Source organism: Lithobates pipiens, unplaced genomic scaffold (assembly GCF_037356315.1).
Source record: "Lithobates pipiens isolate NorthernLeopardFrog02 unplaced genomic scaffold, aLitPip1_a1.2 Scaffold_27, whole genome shotgun sequence".
Lineage (NCBI taxonomy): Eukaryota > Metazoa > Chordata > Amphibia > Anura > Ranidae > Lithobates > Lithobates pipiens.
The window spans coordinates 87459206-87481426 of record NW_027507788.1 but is presented as its reverse complement, the minus strand read 5'-3'; the positions used below and the strand labels follow the sequence as shown (position 1 = coordinate 87481426).

The window sequence follows — 22221 nt, the reverse complement described above, 5'->3', positions numbered from 1 at the left end:
AACAGCAACAGTGTGTGACAACCTTCTGAAGACTTACAGAAAATGTTTGACCTCTGTCATTGCCAACAAGGGATATATAACAAAGTATTGAGATGAACTTTTGATATTGACCAAATACTTATTTTCCACCATAATTTGCAAATAAATTCTTTCAAAAATCAAACAATGTGATTGTCTGGATTTGTTTCCACAGTTTGTTTCCCATAGCTGAGGTATACCTATGATGACAATTACAGGCCTCGCTCATCTTTTTAAGTGGGAGAGCTTGCCCAATTGGTGGCTAAATACTTTTTTGCCCCACTGTATATATATATATATATATATATATATATATAAATATATATATATATACACAGTTATGCTCATAAGTTCGATTTTGGTTAGCGGTGGAACGCACTCGTCACTTCCGGGAACGTCGTGTAGGCCACGCCTGGCGCGTTTCGTCACTTCCGACTTCAACAAAGGACGCCCTCTGTTGAAGTTGGAAGTGACGAAACGCGTCAGTGCGTGGCCTACACAACGTTCCCGGAAGTGACGAGTGCGTTCCACCGCTAACCAATATCCAGGAAGTCACCCATTGTGTCTGCAGAGGAACACATGCTGATGACCCTGGCGTTAGGAGACACGGTGAACACACTACTTTTAAATGCTGTTTTTCATTTGTAACAATGTACACAGATTATTATATGGGGTTACTTACTAGCTTGTGCAATTTATTTTAAAATAAACGGGATTACGCTATGTGCAAATTCTGCTTTGTTTTATGACATTTGTGGAACTCTATTGAAAGCTGGACCCTAGTGGATGACGTATGAATTTTTGGATACCTAGAGAGGGAATACCTCCTTAAGGCTTTTTGCTCAACTTTGTCTGGTGAGTTTAACCCCCTAAGGGGGATGTGTTTCACACGGTGAAATCCTGCCATTACCTGGTGGAAGTGATACTAACAGTACTTTGAAACAACCACCGTTATCACCTTGCAACGTTGAATAAATCACTACAGTCACCTTTTCTGCACAATAAGGACTTTTCCATTTTAACTTTATTTGGTTATTATCTTTTGGACATTATTATAGAGCGTTGTTTTAGTACTAAAATTGTCCTGAGTTCTCATTAACTAATTTTTGTATTACTTGTAATATAATTACTATACTTCAAAATGGCTGCTAAGGTTCTGACCTGTCTGGTATTTTTTGTAATAACTTGACAGATCACAAACTTCTGAGATATATATATATTTTTGGATTTCTGGTTCCCTGCATCTGGCGCTGAGCGGTGTAGTATAGGCCGTCTCTGAACACACCTTGTTTTCATTTTTACAACTGTATATATATTTATATTATATTAGTCTTAACTTCTCAGGATAGAGGTTAGAGATAACTATGAGGAGGAGATAAATATGACTTTTGGGGTTTAAAGCCTCAGTACTTGAGATGTCTCTTAAAGCAAAAACACCAGGCAAACAGCTTAAAACACATGAAATACATATGAAGGATGTCTTTATCTGTCAGTTCCAAGATTTACACAGCTGATTTTTCTTTGTTTCAGCTCCCTAACACTTATGCCCCGTACACACACGATCGGAAATTCCACCAGCAAAAGTCCGATGTGAGCTTTTGGTCAGAAATTGCGACCATGTGTATGCTCCATCGGACTTTTGCTGGTGGAAAAGATTGAGAGCAGGTTCTCTATTTTTCAGACGGAAAAAGTTACGATCGGAAATTCCGATTGTCTGTAGTAATTCCGTCGCACAAAATTCCTACGCATGTTCGGAAACAATTTGACGCATGCTCGGAGGCATTGAACTTTATTTTGTAGTATTGTATGTCACTGCGTTCTTGACGGTCAAAAGTTCAGAGAACTTTTGTGTGACCGTGTGTATGCAAACCAAGCTTGAGCAGAATTCCGTCGGAAAAACCATCCAAGATTTTTCTGCTCGTGTGTACGGGGCCTTATAGGTCTTCTCCCCAGCCCAGCCTGTGACTGGACATTGGTGAAAGGAGAAACAGCACACTGATGAGCTCATCTCTGCATCACTCTGATCTCTACTCCTATTAGAATTGTAATGCATGTAGCCAACTTTATACATACCAATAACAAACTGCTGAAGAGTGTACAAGACACTGTAGTCATCTTTGTCTATTGGACTGGGCAGAGCTGTGGTAGGTGTATCTGTTATGGTCCAGAAACTACGACAGTGGCCCAATCTAATTGCACAGATTGCCCCATCACGGACTACCACACGGGTTCCATGATCCAGGTTGGGCAGAATGCGGTTCACTGTTTCAATCAGTTTTTGATCAGTCACTTTTTCCTGAGCCAGGGGCAGAATCACATCCTCCAAATAGCTTTCCGAAGGTGAATGTTGTTTGGAAGTCAGGCAGAATCCAAATCGGTTAGTTACCGTGGTGCTTTTAACTTTGGTTCCTCTGTAATAAATGTTGACTTCAAAATCAGTTTCTGTAGCGAATAGAGAGAGAAAAGATGTTATGCCCAAACTAAGACCTGCCAATCAGCAAATACAATTGGAGCTCTTGATTGTGATGTAGAAAGCTTAGCAAAGGGGTGCGCTGGCACTGAAAAACCTACAAAACGCTCATTGCATAATGTTTTCTTTGGGATTATATTGTCATTGGTGGTATTGCTGTATTGCTGTGATCCATAGATTGACTTGGGTGACTTGGGTACAAGCCAGCATGCAGGATTTTCGGCATGCATTTATTGCCAGAGACTATAGTAGCTAGTAGCAATCATGGGTTGCAGAAAAGACAATCGCTCAATTCTCCCATCGGCACAGTTAGTGTTGCAGGGATGTGGAGTCAGGGGAGGCAGGTGAGGCAGAACCAGAAAAAAAAAAATGATCGAGCTTCGATGGTCATAGCTTGGTGACCTGGGGTCACAGAGACCCCAAATTTGGGGGGTAAGTAGCTGAAGTCCTAGCCCACCACTTGGGGCTCCTACCACCTAGTTCCCAAGATACGGGGCTTCTTGTGCAGCCTGTCAGAAGCTGTCAGCTACTATAGTGCGTGACTTTTAAATCGTTGGAGCGCTGGGATCGGTTACACTTGATGCTACTGATATTTCGTATTCCAGTTAGCCCGATTTTTTTGTATAATGTAAAAGATGATGTTATGCTGAGTAAATAAATACCTAACATGTCAAGCTTTAAAATTGCACACACTCATGAAATGGCACAAAACTTCGGTACTTAAAAATCTGTATAGGCAACTCTTTAAAAATGTTTACAGGTTGTTTAGAGTTACAGAGGAGGTCTAGTGTTAGAATTATTGCTCTCACTCTAATGTTCGTGGCGTATGTAACCTGTGAGAAAAGCCCAGCGCCGTAGGGGTTAATAAAACCCTGTAGGCAGAGGGCTGGCATGACTGTGTTAACAATGCATGTCAGCCTGTATGAGAGAGGGCGCTGGATTGGGCAGGAGCAAAGGGGAGGGGTTTCAGTACAAGGAAAAGGTGATTCCGCCCTCTCCCCAAGGCAGCAGTGCACGGAACGTTTTCAGGCACAGGACACTATGGCGGCCGTGGAAGATCTTATTTTGCGTCTGCGGGAGGAGGCAGCCACGCGGGGGGGCAGCATGGTTACAGGAGGCGTTCGCAAATGGCGGGAGGGGGGCGCGCACTCTGAGGTCCCGGCTGCCATCGTGGTTTTGCCCAGACCTCCCTAGGAGAGAGAGTACTCAAGTGGTTAGCCCGGGGCGGGCTCCACCGGGCCCCCCCTGGCGAAGAGGGTAACCAGGACAGGCGGGAGGAGAACGAGGAGCCCATCCCCCCGGAGGTTGGAACAGAGGAGCAGGCCAGAGGGAGGCTCAGCAGGGGCTGCTAGGCCTCACAAGCAGAATGAAGGGACTTATGCAGACCCCCCCTGGCATTGTGCACACAGGGAAAGGACCTCAGTGGGGGGAGATCCCATGCTACGGGGGAGGGCCTCCTTACCGCACGGCTAGCGCCACCAGGTCAGGCGAGGAGAGCCGGAGGTTTGTGTCAGCGAGTGGGGAAAAGTCAGGCGGGGTTGCGGTGGTCCACAGCGGCCCGGCAAAAGCAACTAGAAAATCCGCGAGCGGGTATTCAGCACGGCGTCAGGCCAAGACGGCTGTTTTATCCTCGGGAGCCAGGGCCTTGTCCCCTGGTGGGCTGTCGGGAGAAGACGAATAGATGTCCGGTCAAAGGTCGGAGGAGGAGGTTCTGAGGAGGTTAATCCCTGCAAGGGAGTCCAAGAGATCGGCTGGTGGGATCGATCCTGTGCAGCCCAGTGAGTACCCTTTAAGTTTACATATTGGGGGGGTTCTAGAGGCTGACGCGGGCTGTGCTGGGGGAGCGGGGGCACAGGCTGTGGTGGAGCATGGGCTGTGGGGGGGGGCACGGAGGTGTCCACAGGGGTAGGTTCTGGGGCAGGTGGGGCTGTGAGTGGTCTGTTGGGATTTTAGGCTAGCATTAAGGAGCTAGTGGGCATGTTTGAGAACCAAGAGAGGGCCGCTGCTGGTTCGGCGGCGGCTTGGGTCCCCGCAGGTGGGGCATCGGGGGGGGCGCGAAGGGCATGGGAGAAGCGGTCGGCTCCCCAGTGGCGGTTGTCACTGCGGTGCCTGGGCCCGCAGCACAGGAAACACCAGTGCCCCCTAAGGCCTCAAGTGGGGGTGAGTCCTCCAACAGGCAGGACATTGTACGGTTGGCAGACTCATCGAAATGTGAGGTGTATGTCTGCTTTGAGGGGCCATTGGGGGCTCATTTAAAGCCGGAAGTGTGGGAGAAAATATGGAAGGGTGAGTATGTGGAGACTACCGCGAGAGAAGTTCAATCTTGACAGGGTCAAGCCAAACGATATGAAGAAAGATGATGAGGAAAAGCGAGGGTACAAACTGATACCGAGGACCTTTGCGAATTGGTTACAGGCATTCGCCATCATGGCGAGTGTGATCAGAGAAAAGAATGCTGTGCACTGCTCGGTTCTTTTCTGTTATATGGATTCGGTAGGGGAAGCACACCGAGTGTATGGGGCCACTGCGTGGCTGAGATATGATGAACAGTTTCGCCAGCGGAGAGCGGTGCGTCTGTCGCTGAGATGGGACCACAAAGACATCTGTGGATGCGCCTGTTGATGTTGGCGAGGGCACCAGGCCAGTTTTTTCCAGGGAGGGGGCCGGTGGATCTTCCGCTCCCGGATAATCGGCCAGTAAGAAAAAGGGAACGTGTTGGCAGTACAACGAGGGATCCTGTAAGTTCGGGGGATCTTGTCGGTACAAACACAAGTGTTCCCGCTGTGGGCGAACACACCCGTTGTCACACTGCTTCAAACAGGACAAAGGCAGGACTGGAGATGCTGGGCACAAGAGGGGAGATGCCAGTGATGGTGGAAAGGATGCGACCGTTTCTCTGTAAGTATCCAGATAGCAAAGCGGCATGCCTGTTGGAAAAGGGGTTTTCACAGAGGGGTTTCAAATCCCGGGTACGTTGGAAGTGGTCCCACCGGTACCGCGGAACCTGAAGTCTGCCCTGTTACGAAACTGCGTAAGGAAGTAGAGTTGGGGCGGATGGGAGGCCTTTTTGCGGTGGCGCCATTCCCCGATCTAGTGGTTTCTCCTTTGGGAGTGATCCAGAAGAAGAAACAAAATAAGTTTAGGCTAATTCACCACCTGTCTTTTCCGAAAGGGGGGTCAGTCAATGATGCCATTGATCCGGATGGAGTGTACAGTTAGCTACACATCCTTTGATGTGGCGGTGGGCTGGTTCCGCTGTTACGGGTGGGGTGCGCTGAGTCGGCTTTTTGGTTGCTAACCGTTCATCCCGAAAGTTCTCGGCTGTTGGGGTGTCATTGGGACAACATGTGTTATGTTGACCGGTGTCTCCCCATGGGATGCTCCATTTCATGTGCATTGTTCAAAACATTTAGCTTGTTCGTGGAATGGGTGGTGCGGGACATCGCAGGGGTGAATTCTATTATCCATTATTTGGATGATTTCCTGTCAGGTCACCTTCAGGCGAGGTGACAGGTGCACACCGTAGGGATCAGGGGTGCACCGCAAGGTTATGGACCCTACGGCTGACTGCTGCAGATGGGGGACAGATCCTACTGGGGTTAGAGCGTAAGATTCCCTGGGGCGTGGAGTCTAAGAGCCAGCAGGTGTTCACCAGCGCCTCTGGTGGTGAGGATGGACTTGGCTGCAACTGGCTCCAGGTCGCGACCCCCAGCTCACACCCACAGTAGGAAACAGGAGTATAGGGATCAGTGATCCAAGACCTCTCCTCAGGGCCCAACCCTTTCCAAAGTACGAGGTACTGAAGAATGCCTTTACGGAGCCGGGAATCCAAAACTTGACTAACCTCGTATTTTAGATTATCCTCAGAGACTGGAACCGAGGTAGGGAGAGGACGAGAGGACTTGAGGACTAAAGGCTTTTAGGAATGGGTAAGGGCCTGAGAAGATCAGGAGTCTGAGCAGGGTCCCCCACACCCTTAAACATGAGCTGGGCATCCATAACAGGACCACCAGACTGGGCAGAGGTCAGTGGATCCCTGAGGTCAGGTTGGTTAGAAAGTGACATGTCACAAGAGTCAAGCTGGATAGCTGCAACACCAACAGGATGCAGAGAACCCTGAGAAAAAGATTGAAAACCCCTCCTGGCCGAATGAGGTATTCTATCCAAAGGATGGATTGAGCCTCTTAAACGGTCAGGTCACCAGAGGTGCTGAACAAGAAACAGGAAGCTCATTGGGCATGGGCTGGACTGGCATAACTGTTGCAGAGGTCAACTGAATAGTATTGTCAGGTGTAGCGACCATCTCAATCGCATCACAGGGCATAGTGACTGTGGAACTTGCAGACAAGTTAGCCTGGCTGTGCGTCCAAGGGAGATTAGGGACAGGCAAAGGTAAATGGTTATGCGAACTGGAGTGAATGATCGACTCAGGTTCATAGGTGGACCCCTCATCCAGAGTACCACATGACCTAGAGTGTGCATCAGTTCGACTATTGCAGGACGCATCCCAGAGATCGCTATATACAGCGGGAATAGCAGAAGATACTGGGAGGGTGGTAACAGGAAGTTTCTCTTTTGGGGTACCCTTGAGTAGGCAGGAAGAGGAACAGGAGGAACCCCAAGCCAGGATCTGACCGGCAGACCAGTCGACGTGTGGAGAATGGAGCTGTAACCAAGGAATACCTAATTTGATAGGAGAAGAAGCCTTAGGTAAGACAAGGAAGGATATCCACTCCTGGTGGAGTGTCCCTACTGACATCTTAACAGGAAGAGTCTGGAAGCGGATAGGGCCCCCTGGGAGAACAGTGCCATCAATCGCCAAGACCACCAATGGCGTTGTAAGGGGCAAAAGGGTAAGTCTCATGGAGGATGCAGTTTCCCAATCCATGAAATTGGCAGCGGCTCCGGAATCCAGATGTGCTGAGACCGAAAGAGAGGAAGCGCCGACATGAAGCAACACGGAAAGGAGAAGACGAGAAGGTGAAGGTGATATTTCAGGGTCTAATACTCCACCTTCAAGATGTATTAGCCCTGAGCGTTTTTCCGGACGAAGAGAACAAGTATCACGGAAATTACCTTTGGCCCCACAATAGAGGCATAGGCCCAGAGTTCTGCGCCTAGCACGTTCTTCGGGAGATAACTTTGTCCGGCCCAATTGCATAGGTTCCTCAGCAGGCAGGGGGTGCTCCTCGGATCGAAGAGAAGGGACTGGGGGCTCAGGCTGCCTAAAGAACGGGGAGTGCTGGCGTCTTTTTTCCAGGGCCCTCTCCTGAAAGCGAATATCGATCTGGTTACACAAGGTGATGACACTGTCCAGATCAGCAGGAAGGGATCTTCCTGCTAATTCATCCTTCACTCTATCAGAGAGGCCATGTAAAAAGGTTGCAACTAGGGCCTCATTATTCCAGCTCAATTCAGCTGTGAGGATACGGAACTGAAGAGCATACTGTCCCACAGATGCGGACTCTTGACGGAGACGTAAAAGAGCGCTAGCCGCTGAGGAGAAACGACCAGGTTCCTCGAAGATATTCCGAAAAAGTTTCAGGAAATCAGACAGGCTAGAAACCACTGGATCATTCAGTTCCCACAGAGGGGCGGCCCAAGCTAACGCCTCGCCGGACAGGAGGGATATGATATATGCGACTTTTGCCCAATCGGACAGGAAGTTTTGGGGCAGAAGTTCAAAATGAATTGTGCACTGGCCAAGGAACCCCCTGCAAGCCTTGGAGTCCCCAGAGAAATGGACCGGAGCTGGTAGTTGTAAAGAATGTGTGGCTGCGACTGATGCGATAGGTGCAGCAGCAGATAGCGGTTGCAGTTGTTGAACTGGGGGTCCTAATGAGGCCTGAACCTGTTCAAAACAGGATGCCAAATCCTGAAGGAATCGCATCACCTGGGTCTGATGCGACTCTTGGGTCTCAAGTCTGCGAACTAAGCTCTGCAATGTATCATCTGCAGGAAGCGGCACGTCAGCCGGGTCCATGGCTGATCAAACTGTCAGGTCACCTTGAGGCAAGGTGACAGGTGCACACCGTAGGGATCAGGGGTGCACCGCAAGGTTGTGGACCCTATGGCTGACTGCTGCAGATGGGGGACAGATCCTACTGGGGTTAGAGCGTAAGATTCCCTGGGGCGCGGAGTCTAAGAGCCAGCAGGTGTTCACCAGCGCCTCTGGTGGTGAGGATGGACTTGGCTGCAACTGGCTCCAGGTCGCGACCCCCAGGGTCCCCCAGCTCACACCCACAGTAGGCAACAGGAGGATAGGGATGGTGAGGAACAAAGCCAAGGTCGGGGCCACAAGCAGTCAAGAATAGTCGGGTACACGCCAAAAGGTCAGGATCACAGGCAAACAAGGATAGTCAAGACACGCCAAAGTCGGTAACGGAAAACAGTAGCAGAGCACACGGCAGGAAACAGGAAGCTAACACACAAAGGAATACACAATGGTTGATCAGCCCCGATGGTCTGCAGTGCACAGGTTAATATAGGGCTCCCTGATAGGGCCTGGGGTGGAGCCATGCTTAGAGGAGAGGTTATAAAAACCACCAGGTGGAAGTGACTGTCCTCTTTAGTCTGAACACATGAGGGGAGGTAAGCAAACACAGGAAGATCACTGCATAACCATGACATTTCCTCTGCGTGGGTCCGCCGGATTCCAGGGTGTGTGGGTGGTTGCTGGCGATGCTGGAACACATAGCGGAATGTTTCGGCATACCGTTAGCACACAAAAAGATGGAGGGGCCCAGGAAGGTCATCACCTTTCTTGGTATTGTGTTGGATTCTGAGGCAATGTAATGCAGGTTGCCAGAGGACAAGCTTGTGGACCTTAAGACTGGGATTCAAGGACTACTGGACATGCACCAGGTGCAACTTAAGGTTCTGTAATTGCTGTTGGGGAAACTCAATTTTGCTTGTAGAATTCTTCCGATAAGTAGAGCATTTTGCAGACGGCAGTTGGCTAGCACGGTTGGGGTGAGGTTGCCCAAGTACTATGTGCGGCTGCTGAAAGTGCATAGGGAAGATCTTTGGATTTGGAACCGATTCCTGAAAGCCTTTAATGGGAGGGCTTTGTGGATAGCTGGCCCGGTGAGTAATTTCGACATGGAGTTGTTCACCGATGTGGCTGGGGCATCTGGGTTTGGAGCCTTTTTCCAGGGTCGCTGGAGTGCGGGCCCATAGCCGAAGTCGTGGGTTGACATGGGGTTCACCAAAAATCTGGTGCTGCTGAAATTGTTTCCAGTAGAGCTGGCAGTGGAACTGTGGGGGGCATCGTTCACACATGGTTTTGCGTTGCTTGCAGCTGAATATTTTTGTTTATGCGGTGGACTTGCCAGGTGTCGAGAACGTGATTGCTGATGTATTGTCTCGCTTTCAGTGGGACAGGTTCCCGAGAGTTGGCGCCGGCTGCGGAGCAACACGGAGTGCCTTGTCCCGACTGGTTGTGGACGATTGCATTGGGCGAATCTCAGGATGGATCAGGAAGTCGGTGAGCGAGCCTGCGTGGACTGCATATGGTAAGGTATGGGAGAAATAATGGGCTTTCATTCGGGGGATGGGGGAGGATGTAGTCTGGTGGATAGTGCTTTACTACCTATCCAGACACATGGAAGATGGAGCTTCGGGGGCAGCTGTAAGAAGTAAGATGGCTGGTTTAGAATTTTTGTTCAAATGGCAAGGGCTTCCCGACTTTACAAAGGATTTCTGGGTTCACCAGGCTATAAAAGGTTACAAGAAGATGGTAAGGCGTAGGGGCGCTAGGCAACCTGTGTCTTTTGAGATTTTGAGGGGCATTCTGGAGCAATTGGTGGGGGTTTGTTCCTCGGCCTATGAGTTGGGGTTATTAAAGGTGGCTTTTCTGTTGGCTTTTTTTGGAGCGTTTAGAAATGGGGAATTGGTTAGCCCATCCAAGAAAGTGCAGGGGGGCAACAGACTGGTGGTTCTGGGTTCTTTCTTAATGCATGTGGATGGGTCCCCCCTTTCGAACTTTCAATTTGTCACTATTTTCAGGAAGCGTTTACGGGGTCTGGGGGACAAAGATTTCTCTTCTCATTTGTTTAGGATAGGGGCAGCGACAGAGGCGGCTAGGTCCAGTTTGGATGAGGAAGCAGTAAAACGCATTGGGCGGTGGGAGTCTAGGAGGTTTAGACTATATGTTAGCCCTCAATTTTTGTAAAGACAGTTTGGGGCTAAGGATCTGTGGAGTTGTGCTTAAGTTGGTTTTGTGGGGTCATGGCGGCGCATTTGTTTTCTTCTATTACAAATGCGGTGCAGTGCCTGATTTGGATTTTGGGCCATTCATATGTTTGCTGGGGGGTGAGAAGGGCGGATGTCAGGCCAAACGGATGACAGCTGGGTTTTTCCAAGCATGAAGCCTGTGTCCGTTGGTTGGGATTTCCGGGTATGTTGTGGAGCAGAATGGTATCGGAGGTGCACCGTTTTTTACGGCTGGACAGGCCTCCTAATGTTTTGATTTTACACGTGGTGGGAAATGATTTAGGAGTCAGATCCATGCTGGATATCACACGGGATATGAAGTTCGACATACTGAAGCTGTGTATGTCTTATCCGGATACTATTATAGTGTGGTCTGATATGGTGGCTCGTAAGTCATGAAGGATGGCCAGATCAGTGGAGGGCCAGATCAGTGGAGGGAGTAAGCAGGGCCAGATGAAAAATAAACAGGGACATCAGCAAGTTTGTGATAAAGAATGGGGGTCTAGGGATAAAACACCTGGAGTTGGAGCTTGAGACATGGTGGTATTTGAAGAAGGATGGAGTGCACCTCAATGATGTGGGGATTGATCTGTGGGCCCTGGGGCTTCAGGATGGAGCGCAACGAGCATTGAGAGTGTGGAGGGGCTCCCAAGGGTAAGGAGTTACCCTTGGTAGCTGTGGCTGGTGTTTGGTCTTTGCGGGTGAAGGAAGAGAGTTCTAAACGCAGAGTCAGGATCTGTCGGTGGTACAGGTCCTGAGGGTGGTACCCCAGTTAATGGAGGTTATCTGGAAATTGGTTATGGGGGCACTGCAGTAGGTGGATGTCTCTGAGCCAGCCTGTCTGCTTGAGGCCTAATAACCCACGTCAGAGGGGCCGCAGTGTCGCATTTTTGATACAGATGAGTGTTATTGGTGGACCTGCAAAGACCAACACTAGGAGGAGCTGATGTTTGTCATAACTGATGTTTGTTATTGTTTTTGTTATTGTTCGTTATTGTTTACGTTATTTAAAAAGTTATCTATTTTTGGATATTTATACAGTTTTGATTAATAAATTGATGGCTGCTATGTTCTATTTTACGCCAAAAGTTGTATGGTCTTATTATTACACAAACGGGGGTAAGTTGGAGTAAAGGTTGGTAGCATATGCACATATGTTATACATTAGTCAAGAAAAGCCCGGCGCCGTAGGGGTTAACAAAACCCTGTAGGCAGAGGGCTGGCATAACTGTGTTAACAGTGCATGTCAGCCTGTATGAGAGAGGGTGCTGGATTGGGCAGGAGCAAAGGGGAGGGGTTTCAGTACCAGGAAAAGATGATCCTGCCCTCTCCCCAAAGCCGCAGTACACCGGAAAGTTTCCCACCCTCCCTCCCTAAGATTGGGTTGTATATGTCACGGTGTGTTGTTTTTCTGTGTTGTGTGTTGTTGTTTTTTCTTTTCAGGACGAGAACAGCGAATGTCATGGCAGTGGCTGGTGTTTGGTCTTTGCGGGTGAAGGAAGAGAGTTCTGAATGAAGAGTCAGGATCTGTCGGTGGTACGGGTCCTGAGGGTGGTACCCCAGTTAACGGAGGTTATCTGGAAATTGGTTATGGGGGCACTGCGGTAGGTGGGTGTCTCTGAGCCAGCCTGTCGGCTTGAAGCCAAATAACCCACGTCAGAGGGGTCGCAGTGTCGTATTTTGGATACAGATGAGTGTTATTGGTGGACCTGCAAAGGCCAACACTAGGAGGAGCTGATGTTTGTCATAACTGATGTTTGTTATTGTTTTTGTTATTGTTTGTTATTGTTTACGTTATTTAACCACTTGCCGCCCGCCCTATTACAAATTGACGGCGGCAAAGTGGTTTCATAATCCTAACCGGACGTCATATGACGTGATTAGGATTATGAGCCGCTGCGCACCCCCGGGGGCGCGCCTCGCGGCGATCGTTGTTGCGGGGTGTCAGTCTGACACCCGGCAACTACGATCTCGGTAAAGAGTCTCAGACGGAGACTCTTTACCATGTGATCAGCCGTGTCCAATCACGGCTGATCACAGTGTAAATGGGAAGAGCCGGTGATCGGCTTTCCCTCACTCGCGTCTGTCAGACGCGAGTAGAGGAGAGCCGATCGGCTGCTCCTCTGACAGGGGGGGTCTGTGCTGATCGATTATCAGCACAGCCCCCCCGAGGATGCCCACACTGGACCACCAGGGACACCACTAGACCACCAGGGAAAAGGTAATAAAAATCCATAATCCTCCCTAGACCACCAGGGTGCCAGTCAGCACAATAGGTGCCAATCAGTGCCCATAATGGATGCCAATCAGTGGCCACAATGGGCATCACTGATTGGCATGCATTATTGTTTGGCACTGATTGGCATCCATTACTATAACACCGATGCCGCCTATGAGTGCCCACCTGTGCCGCCTATGAGTGCCCACCTGTGCCGCCTATCCATGCCCACCTGTGCCGCCTATCTATGCCCACCTGTGCCGCCTATCTATGCCCACCTGTGCCGCCTATCCATGCCCACCTGTGTGCCGCCTATCCATGCCCATCCGTGCCGCCCATCCGTGCCAGCTATCAGTGCCAATTTGTGCCACCTATCAGTGTCCGTCCATGTCGCCCATCCGTGTCGCCCATCCGTGTCGCCCATCAGTGCCGCCTATCAGTGCCACTTCATTGGTGCCACATTGGTGCCACATTGGTGCCCATCAGTGCCACCTTATCAGTGCCCATCAGTGTAGCCCCATCAGTGCCCATCAGTGAAGGAGAAAACGTACTTATTTACAAAGTTTTGAAACTGAAACAAAAAAAAACATTTTTTTTTTCAAAATTTTCGGTATTTTTTTATTTGTAGCGCAAAAAATAAAAACCGTAGAGGTGATCAAATACCACCAAAAGAAAGCTCTATTTGTGGGAAAAAAATGATAAAAATTTCATTTGGGTACAGTGTAGTATGACCGCGCAATTGTCATTCAAAGTGCGACAGCGCTGAAAGCTCAAAATTGGTCTGGGCAGGAAGGTGTTTAAGTGCCCTGTATTGAAGTGGTTAAAAAATTATCTATTTTTGGATATTTATACAGTTTTGATTAATAAATTGATGGCTGCTACGGCCTATTTTACTCCAAAAGTTGTATGGTCTTATTTATTACACAAACGGGGGTAAGTTGAAGTATAGGTTGGTAGCATATGCACATGTTATACATTAGTCATGTATCTGACTCTGATATTAGCCAGTGCCTCACCAGCCACTGACCTCACCACATGTCCCTGCAGTGTTGATAGGGGAATCCCACATAGTAGGTGAGGTTGAAAAAACACACAAGTTCATCAGGTCCAACCTTGTTGTCGGAAATTCCGAGCGTGTGTACACAATTTTCGATGCACAAAAGTCCACGCATGCTTGGAATCAAGCAGAAGAGCCGCACTGGCTATTGAAGTTCATTTTTCTCGACTTGTCGTACGTCACCGCGTTCTTGACGTTTGGAATTTCCGACAACATTTGTGTGACCGTGTGTGTGCAAGACAAGTTTGAGCCAACATCCTTCGGAAAGAAATCCACGGTTTTGTTGTTGGGAAATCGTGTGTACATAGCTTTAGTGTTTACCAGGCTTTAGTATTTGAGGTTAGGTACAGCTTAAACCAAGCCTTTGCATAAAGCTGTATAGCGATACCCTCACTTAAGAGGGCCGCAAGTTTGGTTTGGTTCCTGAGCACAGCTCCGCCAACCCCCCGGCAATCTGCACTACCTACTCTGGCACAGTTAGTATCTAGCAATACACATTAAATCACTTATACTCTAAATATGTGTGTGTGCGTGCGTGGGTAACTCAAGCTCATAGACAATCTTTGAAAGTATATAACTGACTTTACTTATTGTTTTTATAAAAGGAATAACATGAATCAAACATTTGGATTGCAACACATAATCAGGTCCCTGCAGTAACCAGTAATAAAGATAAACAGAGTAATCAGCATAATAAAGTATTGCTATGCAACTCTAGCGCTGCCCTTTTTCAGCTACTTCCCCACATGGGTAAACACCCAGCACTGTCTACCTATGCAGTCAGGCCTTACTGATCTAGATGGAAGTCCAGTAAAACAATATTCGCTAGCAATCTTTCGGTGGTGCACTTGAAGAACAACTTTGTAATCCAAACAAATAATAAAGATAAAGCATCTGTCTTTAAACAGCTCTCACCACCCGGACAAGTCCAAGTCCGGTTTCTCTGCCTTTTCGTCTAGGAACAGGAATCCACCGACCTCCGAGTCTTCAATCCTTCTGGTGTACAGCAGCAAGGAATGAGAAAATGTCTCTCAGCTGCAACTAGGCTGGCAGAGAGCTCTTTGGAAAAGAGCACAAGGCCCAGGCTTCAGGCCTTGTGCCTCAGCAGTTCAGCACAGATCTCCTCTTGCTTGAAGAGAGTGGGGGTGTCCAAAGAGAGCGAACTAGGCCTCTCCCCCTCCTTATATTTCCTCCCCCATAAGTCTCTGGGGCATAACTCAAAGCATCCTGGGAACCAGCGGGGTTCTGGGAACAGTAGTTTTATAGTTCTTAAAGAGACCCCGCTACACACTCCCCCCACTTAAACTCTTTGGTCCCCAAAGATAAACTTTTAACACATATCCTGTACCAATTTTGAAAGTGCTGAGTATGATGTTGGTACAGGGAATTTCCACCAGAACTCAGAGGTGGGATTCCCTGTCCCACAGGTCACACTGACATGAGTGGCCTGCCTAACTGTGCCAGAAAGTGAGCTGGGGTTGCCCTCCACCAAATGGTCAGTGGAAGGATTAGAGCGTTCAGCACTTCTTCTAGCAGTCACAACAGAGTCCTCAGAGCTCTCTCCCATTTGAGAGTAGGTTAGCTTCTTGGGGGGTCTCACAACTCGGCGAGCTCTCTGTTCTCTTGGGACTTCAGGCTCTGGTGCCACAGGCTCTACTTCAGGAACACATTCTGACAGCATCACTGGTTCTGGAACATCAGTTCCTTCCTCTTCTGAGTAAATGCTAGGGATATCTTCCCAGCCTTCAGGCACACCACTAGATGGAATGAACTCTGTAGCTTCTGGGTTCAGTGTCCCATCCTGTGTATCCTCAGTAGGTGAGAGATCTATGGCAGAATTTCCTGGAGTTGATGAAGGCCACAGCCACTCAAGCTCTCCTCTTCCACCTTCACCTTGTTGGGAATCTTGTCCATCTCTAACCCGGGAGGTCTGAGACCGAGTGCTAGGTCCTGGGGTATCCAGAATGGAAACAGATTCAGGTGGATCTCTCACTGGAGGTATTCTGACTGCTTCAGTAAGCGGGAGCAAATGATTCCTGTGCCAAGTTTTCAAGGGCCCCACTTTCCCCTCTGGTTTTAGCTTATACACAGGCAATCCAGGTAGCTTTCTGCAAATGACATAGGGCTCCGATCTCCATCTATCAGCAAGCTTGTGCTTCCCAGGGATCCCCAGATTGCGTAGCAGTACACGGTCCCCAGGCTGCAGGTCTTGCACTCGAACCTTCAGATCGAAGTTCCTCTTGTTGCGGGCTCCCCTTTGGTCCGAGGCCGCCTGAGCTCGTTCATGGGCCACTTTCAAATTGTGTCTAAGTCGGTCCACATATCCCTTGTGGGAGGTAGCAGAGGCATGGTCTAGGGAAATGCCAAAGGCCAGATCCACCGGCAATCTTGCTTCTCTCCCAAACATGAGCGGGTAGGGGGAGTAACCCGTCACATCACTTGTGGTGCAGTTGTAAGCGTGCACCAGAGCTGATATGTGTTGGCTCCAGTGTTGCTTCTTCTCTGTCTCTAGAGTTCCAAGCATGTTTAGTAAGGTCCGATTAAACCTCTCAGGTTGGGCATCTCCTTGTGGATGATAAGGTGTAGTCCTGGTCTTCTCTACTCCCAATGAGTCCAGTAGGTTCCGGATCAGACGACTCTCAAAGTCCCTTCCTTGGTCTGAGTGGATTCTCTGTGGTAATCCATAGTGGACAAAGTATTTTTCCATGAGCACCTTGGCCACAGTGGAGGCCTTTTGGTCTTTGGTGGGGAAAGCCTGGGCATAACGGGTGAAATGATCGGTTACCACCAGAACATTTCCCAATCCACTCAAATCGGGTTCGAGGCAGAGAAAGTCAATGCACACCAGATCCATTGGACCCTGACTCTGTAGGTGGCCCATTGGGGAAGCTTGATGTGGTAGAGTCTTCCTCTGGATGCATCGTGCACAAGAACGGCAATATTCCTCCACTTCTGCCCTCATACAGGGCCAATAGAACCGGCTTCTGACAAGCTGAAAAGTTCTCTCCGCCCCTAGATGGCCATGCTGGTCATGTAAGGCAATTAGTACCGTCTCTCGGTGCTTCTCTGGGAGAAACAACTGCCACTTATCTTCTGAGTTATCTGAGGGGCCCCTTCGGTAGACCACTCCCTGATGTACTTGTAGCTTATCCAACTCTTTCCTCAGCAGGCGAGCCTCCTTGGAAGGGTGATGTCGAAGTCCCTCTGGATTCTCATTCTCCAAAGCTTCAAGGACCAATCTCCCCATGGGGTCTTCCAATTGGTCATAGCTCAGCTCCTTTCTGGACAGCTTTGGCAGGAGTTCCTCTGCTAGTTGAATTACCCCACAGTAGGGTTGAGGGACTCCCACTGCGGTGACTCCTATCTCCTCTGCTCTAGAGCCCCCTCTTGCTTGAAACTCAGCACCCTGACAGAGTGCTCGCACTCCTTCCGGTGCTACCTGAGTCCAGTCTTCCCAGTCATCGACCATGACATGAGATCTTCGGGACAGGGCATCTGCATCCCTATTTCCAGCCCCTGGTCTGTATTTTAGACTGAAGTTGAATCCGGATAATGCAGCCAACCATCTGTGCCCGGTTGCATCTAACTTTGCAGTAGTGAAGAGGTAGGTCAGAGGATTGTTATCTGTCTTTACGGTAAACTCCGCCCCATAGAGATAGTCCTTCAGTTTGTCTACTACTGCCCATTTGAGGGCCAAGAACTCCAATTTATGAGTGGGGTAGTTCTTCTCCGAGGGAGTCAGGCTCCGGCTCACATAGGCCACTGGTCGCAGCTGCTCTTCATGCTCTTGATAGAGCACTCCGTCTAGGCCCTCATGACTGGCATCGACATGTAGCTCATATGGTCTGGTGGGGTCGGCATAGGCCAGGACTGGGGCCGTGGTAAGGCTCCTCTTCAAGGTTCGGAAAGCCTCTTCACACCTTGGGCTCCACTGATCTTGAACCGACACACCGGCCCTCCTGGGTCCCAAACCATCCTCTTCTCCTTCAGTCTTGAGCAATTTGTTCAGTGGCTTGGCAATCCGGGCAAACCCATCCACAAATCTTCTATAATAGGAGCAGAACCCCAGGAAAGATCTGAGCTCTGTGACTGTTGTCGGTCTTGGCCAAGAGGTAACTGCCTCCAACTTCTCAGGGTCTGTAGCCACTCCCTTTTCAGACACTATGTGTCCCAGATAGTTCACAGAGGATTGGTAAAACCGGCACTTCTCGGGAGAAAGCTCGAGTCCCTCTTCGCTGAGTCTTCTCAACACCTTTTCCAACCTGGCCTCATGTTCTTCCAAAGTCTTCCCGAAGACAATGACATCGTCCAAGTACACAAGGACTTCTATGAGGTTCATGTCTCCAACGGTCTTCTCCATGAGGCGTTGAAAGGTAGCAGGAGCTCCAGACAGGCCCTGAGGCATTCTGTTGAATTCAAAGAATCCCACTGGGGTTATGAAAGCTGTCTTCTCTCGGTCTTCCTGGTGCATGGGGATTTGGTAGTACCCACTCTTGAGGTCCATTACACTGAACCACTTGGCACCAGCCAAACTCTGTAGGGCATCCTCTATTCTTGGTGTGGTATACTGGTCAGGGATGGTCCTCCTGTTGAGAGTCCTGTAGTCAATACAAAGCCTCAACAACCCATTCTTTTTCCTGACCACCACTATGGGGGAGGCATAGGGACTTCTAGACTCCCGAATCACACCAGTCTTCTTCAACTCCGCAAGCTGCTCCCTCAGATCCTCCAGGTCAGCTAGAGGGACCCGCCTAACCCTTTCCCTGAAGGGTTTGTCTTCTTGGAGGCGGATTCGGTGGGTGGCACTCCTGGCACATCCAACATCAAACTCATCCTTTGAGAAAATCCTCTCCCATCTAGTCAGCTGGGCCTTGGCTCTCTCCTTCCAGGCTCCAGGTAGGTCCGGGTTCTCCATGGAAAGTTTTTCCCAAACATCTCCTCCTTCACCCGTTCCTTTTACTTCAGACCAGCTGACTGGGGCCGCAGGACTCACCTGCCCCAACAGCATTCTGGCAGGGATCTCTATGGGTCTCTCCGTAGGGTTTCTCACACTCACTGGGACTCTTCCTCGAGCCTTCTTCAGGGCCTTGATTGAAATCACTTCCGGTATCACTTCCAGGCCTGAGTGATCCTCCCTTGGATCGGATTCCAGCATGACAAAGGGGCCAGGCTGCTCCCAGGTAAGCTTCACCGTGGCCCTGAGGCAGGCTACCTCTCCGGGCTGCAGCACCACTCCCTCTCTCCCAAGTCTCCACACCTTCCCTATCCCCTCTCCTGGGGTCTTCTGCTCTAGGACCAACCGTTGGTAGGCTGTCTTCAGCATGGGATGGATATTGGGATCTTGATGGTTACTCGTCTCCACTAGAGGGGTCAGAAGTCTTCGCACCAGATCCGTATTGGTCCCTATGATGAGGGACATCTTGCTGGCCCCGGGCGGTCTAGGACACACAACTGCCAGGGTGTCAAACACCTCCGTTTTCCCTGCCACAGATGGATCGAAGGTCAGCTTTATGGGCAGGTAACCATCGTAGGGGAAACTCTGAGTTCCAAGGCCCCATATCTCCAGCTCTTCTATCTTCTGTATAGGCAAATGGCTCAAGTGCCTATCATAGAAGTCTCTGTACAACAAAGTCACTTGAGCTCCAGTGTCCAGGAGGGCCTTCGTGTAGACTCCTTCCACCTGGATGGAGACAGTGGGGGACGGGCCGACCAATTCTTCTGGGAAGGGCCGGGTTGAGGCCACCCTCTTCTGGGGGCCCGTCTTCATCCAGTTGGGTTTTGACTTTACTCTTTTTCGAGCCTGGTATGCATTGACCCTCCCCACAGTAATGGGAGTACAAACCCGCTGAGGGATGTTATTGTCTCTTATTTGTAGACATTCCTTCTGAGGGGTCTGGTTTCCTCTCTCTCTCTTCCTTCTATTCAGTTTGGAGTTCACTGAAAGGCATGGGCACCCGGTTGACTCCCTCACCGGGGCCCTCTGAAGTTTCCCGCCGGCTGGCGGTTATCTATCTTCTTCTTCTTGGGACTGGAACATCTACTGGCGAAGTGGCCACTGAACCCGCAGTTGTAGCATAGCATCTCTTCTCGGTCTCGAGTGGGGCTTGGTGTTGGTGTATCTGGAAACAACTCCCTCCTAGGACTTGGTTTCTCGGCTCCCCCTTGACCTTTCGCCATCATAGCAGTCAACATCTCCATCACCTGGGACATCTGTAACTTCAAAGTGTCCAGCTCCTTATCTCTAGCGGGAGTCATGGCCGGTGTAACTATTGCTACCGGTTGGTTGACGGGCTCGGTGAGATGTTCTTCCCTTTTCTCTTCCAGTAGGGCCTCTTCCTCTCTGATCATTCGGATGAGGTCAGTGTACTCCAGATTCTTCCCATCCAGTCGGGCACGCAGTGTCCATGCAATAGGATCCATGGGTTGAGCTCCCCTCAGTACCTGTTGAGCACGGGCCTCATCTACTTTTCCTGGGCTGATCCCCTTCTTTAGGATCATCCTATGCAGGATTTTATCTAAACGTCCCATGTAGTCTGATAGTTTTTCACCTTTCTTCTGGTAGCAATGTTCTAACTGATAAGCAAGCTCAGAGATTTTCTCTGTCCCACCAAACACAGTCTGTAGTACATCTAGGTACTCCTGCGCATTACAGTCTGTCCTGCTCATCTTCAGGTTGCAAACGGCCTCTAGAGCAGGCCCCTTTAGACTTTCCACAATCCTCTGCTTCTTTCTGCACTCTGGAACTTCCCATTCCTCTAGTGCCTGAGTTGCGCTATCTAACCAATCTTCAAATCCCTCTTCTTCCGAAGGTACAGGTTTCCTCCCTGAAAACATCCGGAGTTTTCTGTACCCCGACATCGGGTAATCTGTGGGATCCTTCTTGCACTGGGCCACAATCTCCCCCAGGACAGCACACAGTTCTGCGCTAAGGGTGGCCGGTGCTGATCTGAGACTCTCGGGTGAGGTACGGGCCGCAGCCTGCGGTGATCCTGTTGGCGATGGCTCCTCCTTTGTTGCGTGTGCCAACCTATAGGATCTGTTGTCTTGTGTCCGTACACGGTTGCGCTTGCAAGCCTCCGGCATCCCATCCCAGTATTCCACTAGCGCATACTGATATGAGATGTCTGGGTCTGATTTTATCTCCATCACGCATTGGTTCATGGTCTGGGGACACTGACTTCATTAACTCCTCTACGGTCTCTGTCGACCATTTCTCCCCTGGGAGGCTAATGACCACTGACTGACTTGGGTCGGCCTTAGCCGCTTCACACCACACTCTGACTCCCTGTGGGTCCATGCCGGTACCTCTGGCGTGTTCACCGCTGTCTCAGAAATCCCGGATTTACGAGCCCCCACGTATAGCGATACCCTCACTTAAGAGGGCCGCAAGTTTGGTTTGGGTCCTGAGCACAGCTCCGCCAACCCCCCGGCAATCTGCACTACCCACTCTGGCACAGTTAGTATCTAGCAATACACATTAAATCACTTATACTCTAAATATGTGTGTGTGCGTGCGTGGGTAACTCAAGCTCATAGACAATCTTTGAAAGTATATAACTGACTTTACTTATTGTTTTTATAAAAGGAATAACATGAATCAAACATTTGGATTGCAACACATAATCAGGTCCCTGCAGTAACCAGTAATAAAGATAAACAGAGTAATCAGCATAATAAAGTATTGCTATGCAACTCTAGCGCTGCCCTTTTTCAGCTACTTCCCCACATGGGTAAACACCCAGCACTGTCTACCTATGCAGTCAGGCCTGACTGATCTAGATGGAAGTCCAGTAAAACAATATTCGCTAGCAATCTTTCGGTGGTGCACTTGAAGAACAACTTTGTAATCCAAACGAATAATAAAGATAAAGCATCTGTCTTTAAACAGCTCTCACCACCCGGACTAGTCCAAGTCCGGTTTCTCTGCCTTTTCATCTAGGAACAGGAATCCACCGACCTCCGAGTCTTCAATCCTTCTGGTGTACAGCAGCAAGGAATGAGAAAATGTCTCTCAGGTGCAACTAGGCTGGCAGAGAGCTCTTTGGAAAAGAGTACAAGGCCCAGGCTTCAGGCCTTGTGCCTCAGCAGTTCAGCACAGATCTCCTCTTGCTTGAAGAGAGGGGGGTGTCCGAAGAGAGCGAACTAGGCCTCTCCCCCTCCTTATATTTCCTCCCCCATAAGTCTCTGGGGCATAACTCAAAGCATCCTGGGAACCAGCGGGGTTCTGGGAACAGTCGTTTTATA

General features: G+C 49.6%; 1 protein-coding gene across 2 annotated transcripts in view; it reads right to left on the bottom strand.

Annotated features, from left to right (window-relative positions):
• The window catches only part of LOC143933965 (interferon regulatory factor 3-like), a 77738-nt gene that overhangs the window by 8666 nt on the left and 46851 nt on the right, over positions 1-22221 (bottom strand). For both annotated transcript variants that reach the window (XM_077457178.1, XM_077457179.1), the window contains exon 8: positions 2092-2460. In XM_077457178.1, the coding sequence (XP_077313304.1) occupies positions 2092-2460 (369 nt within the window). The remainder of the gene's footprint in view (positions 1-2091; positions 2461-22221) is intronic.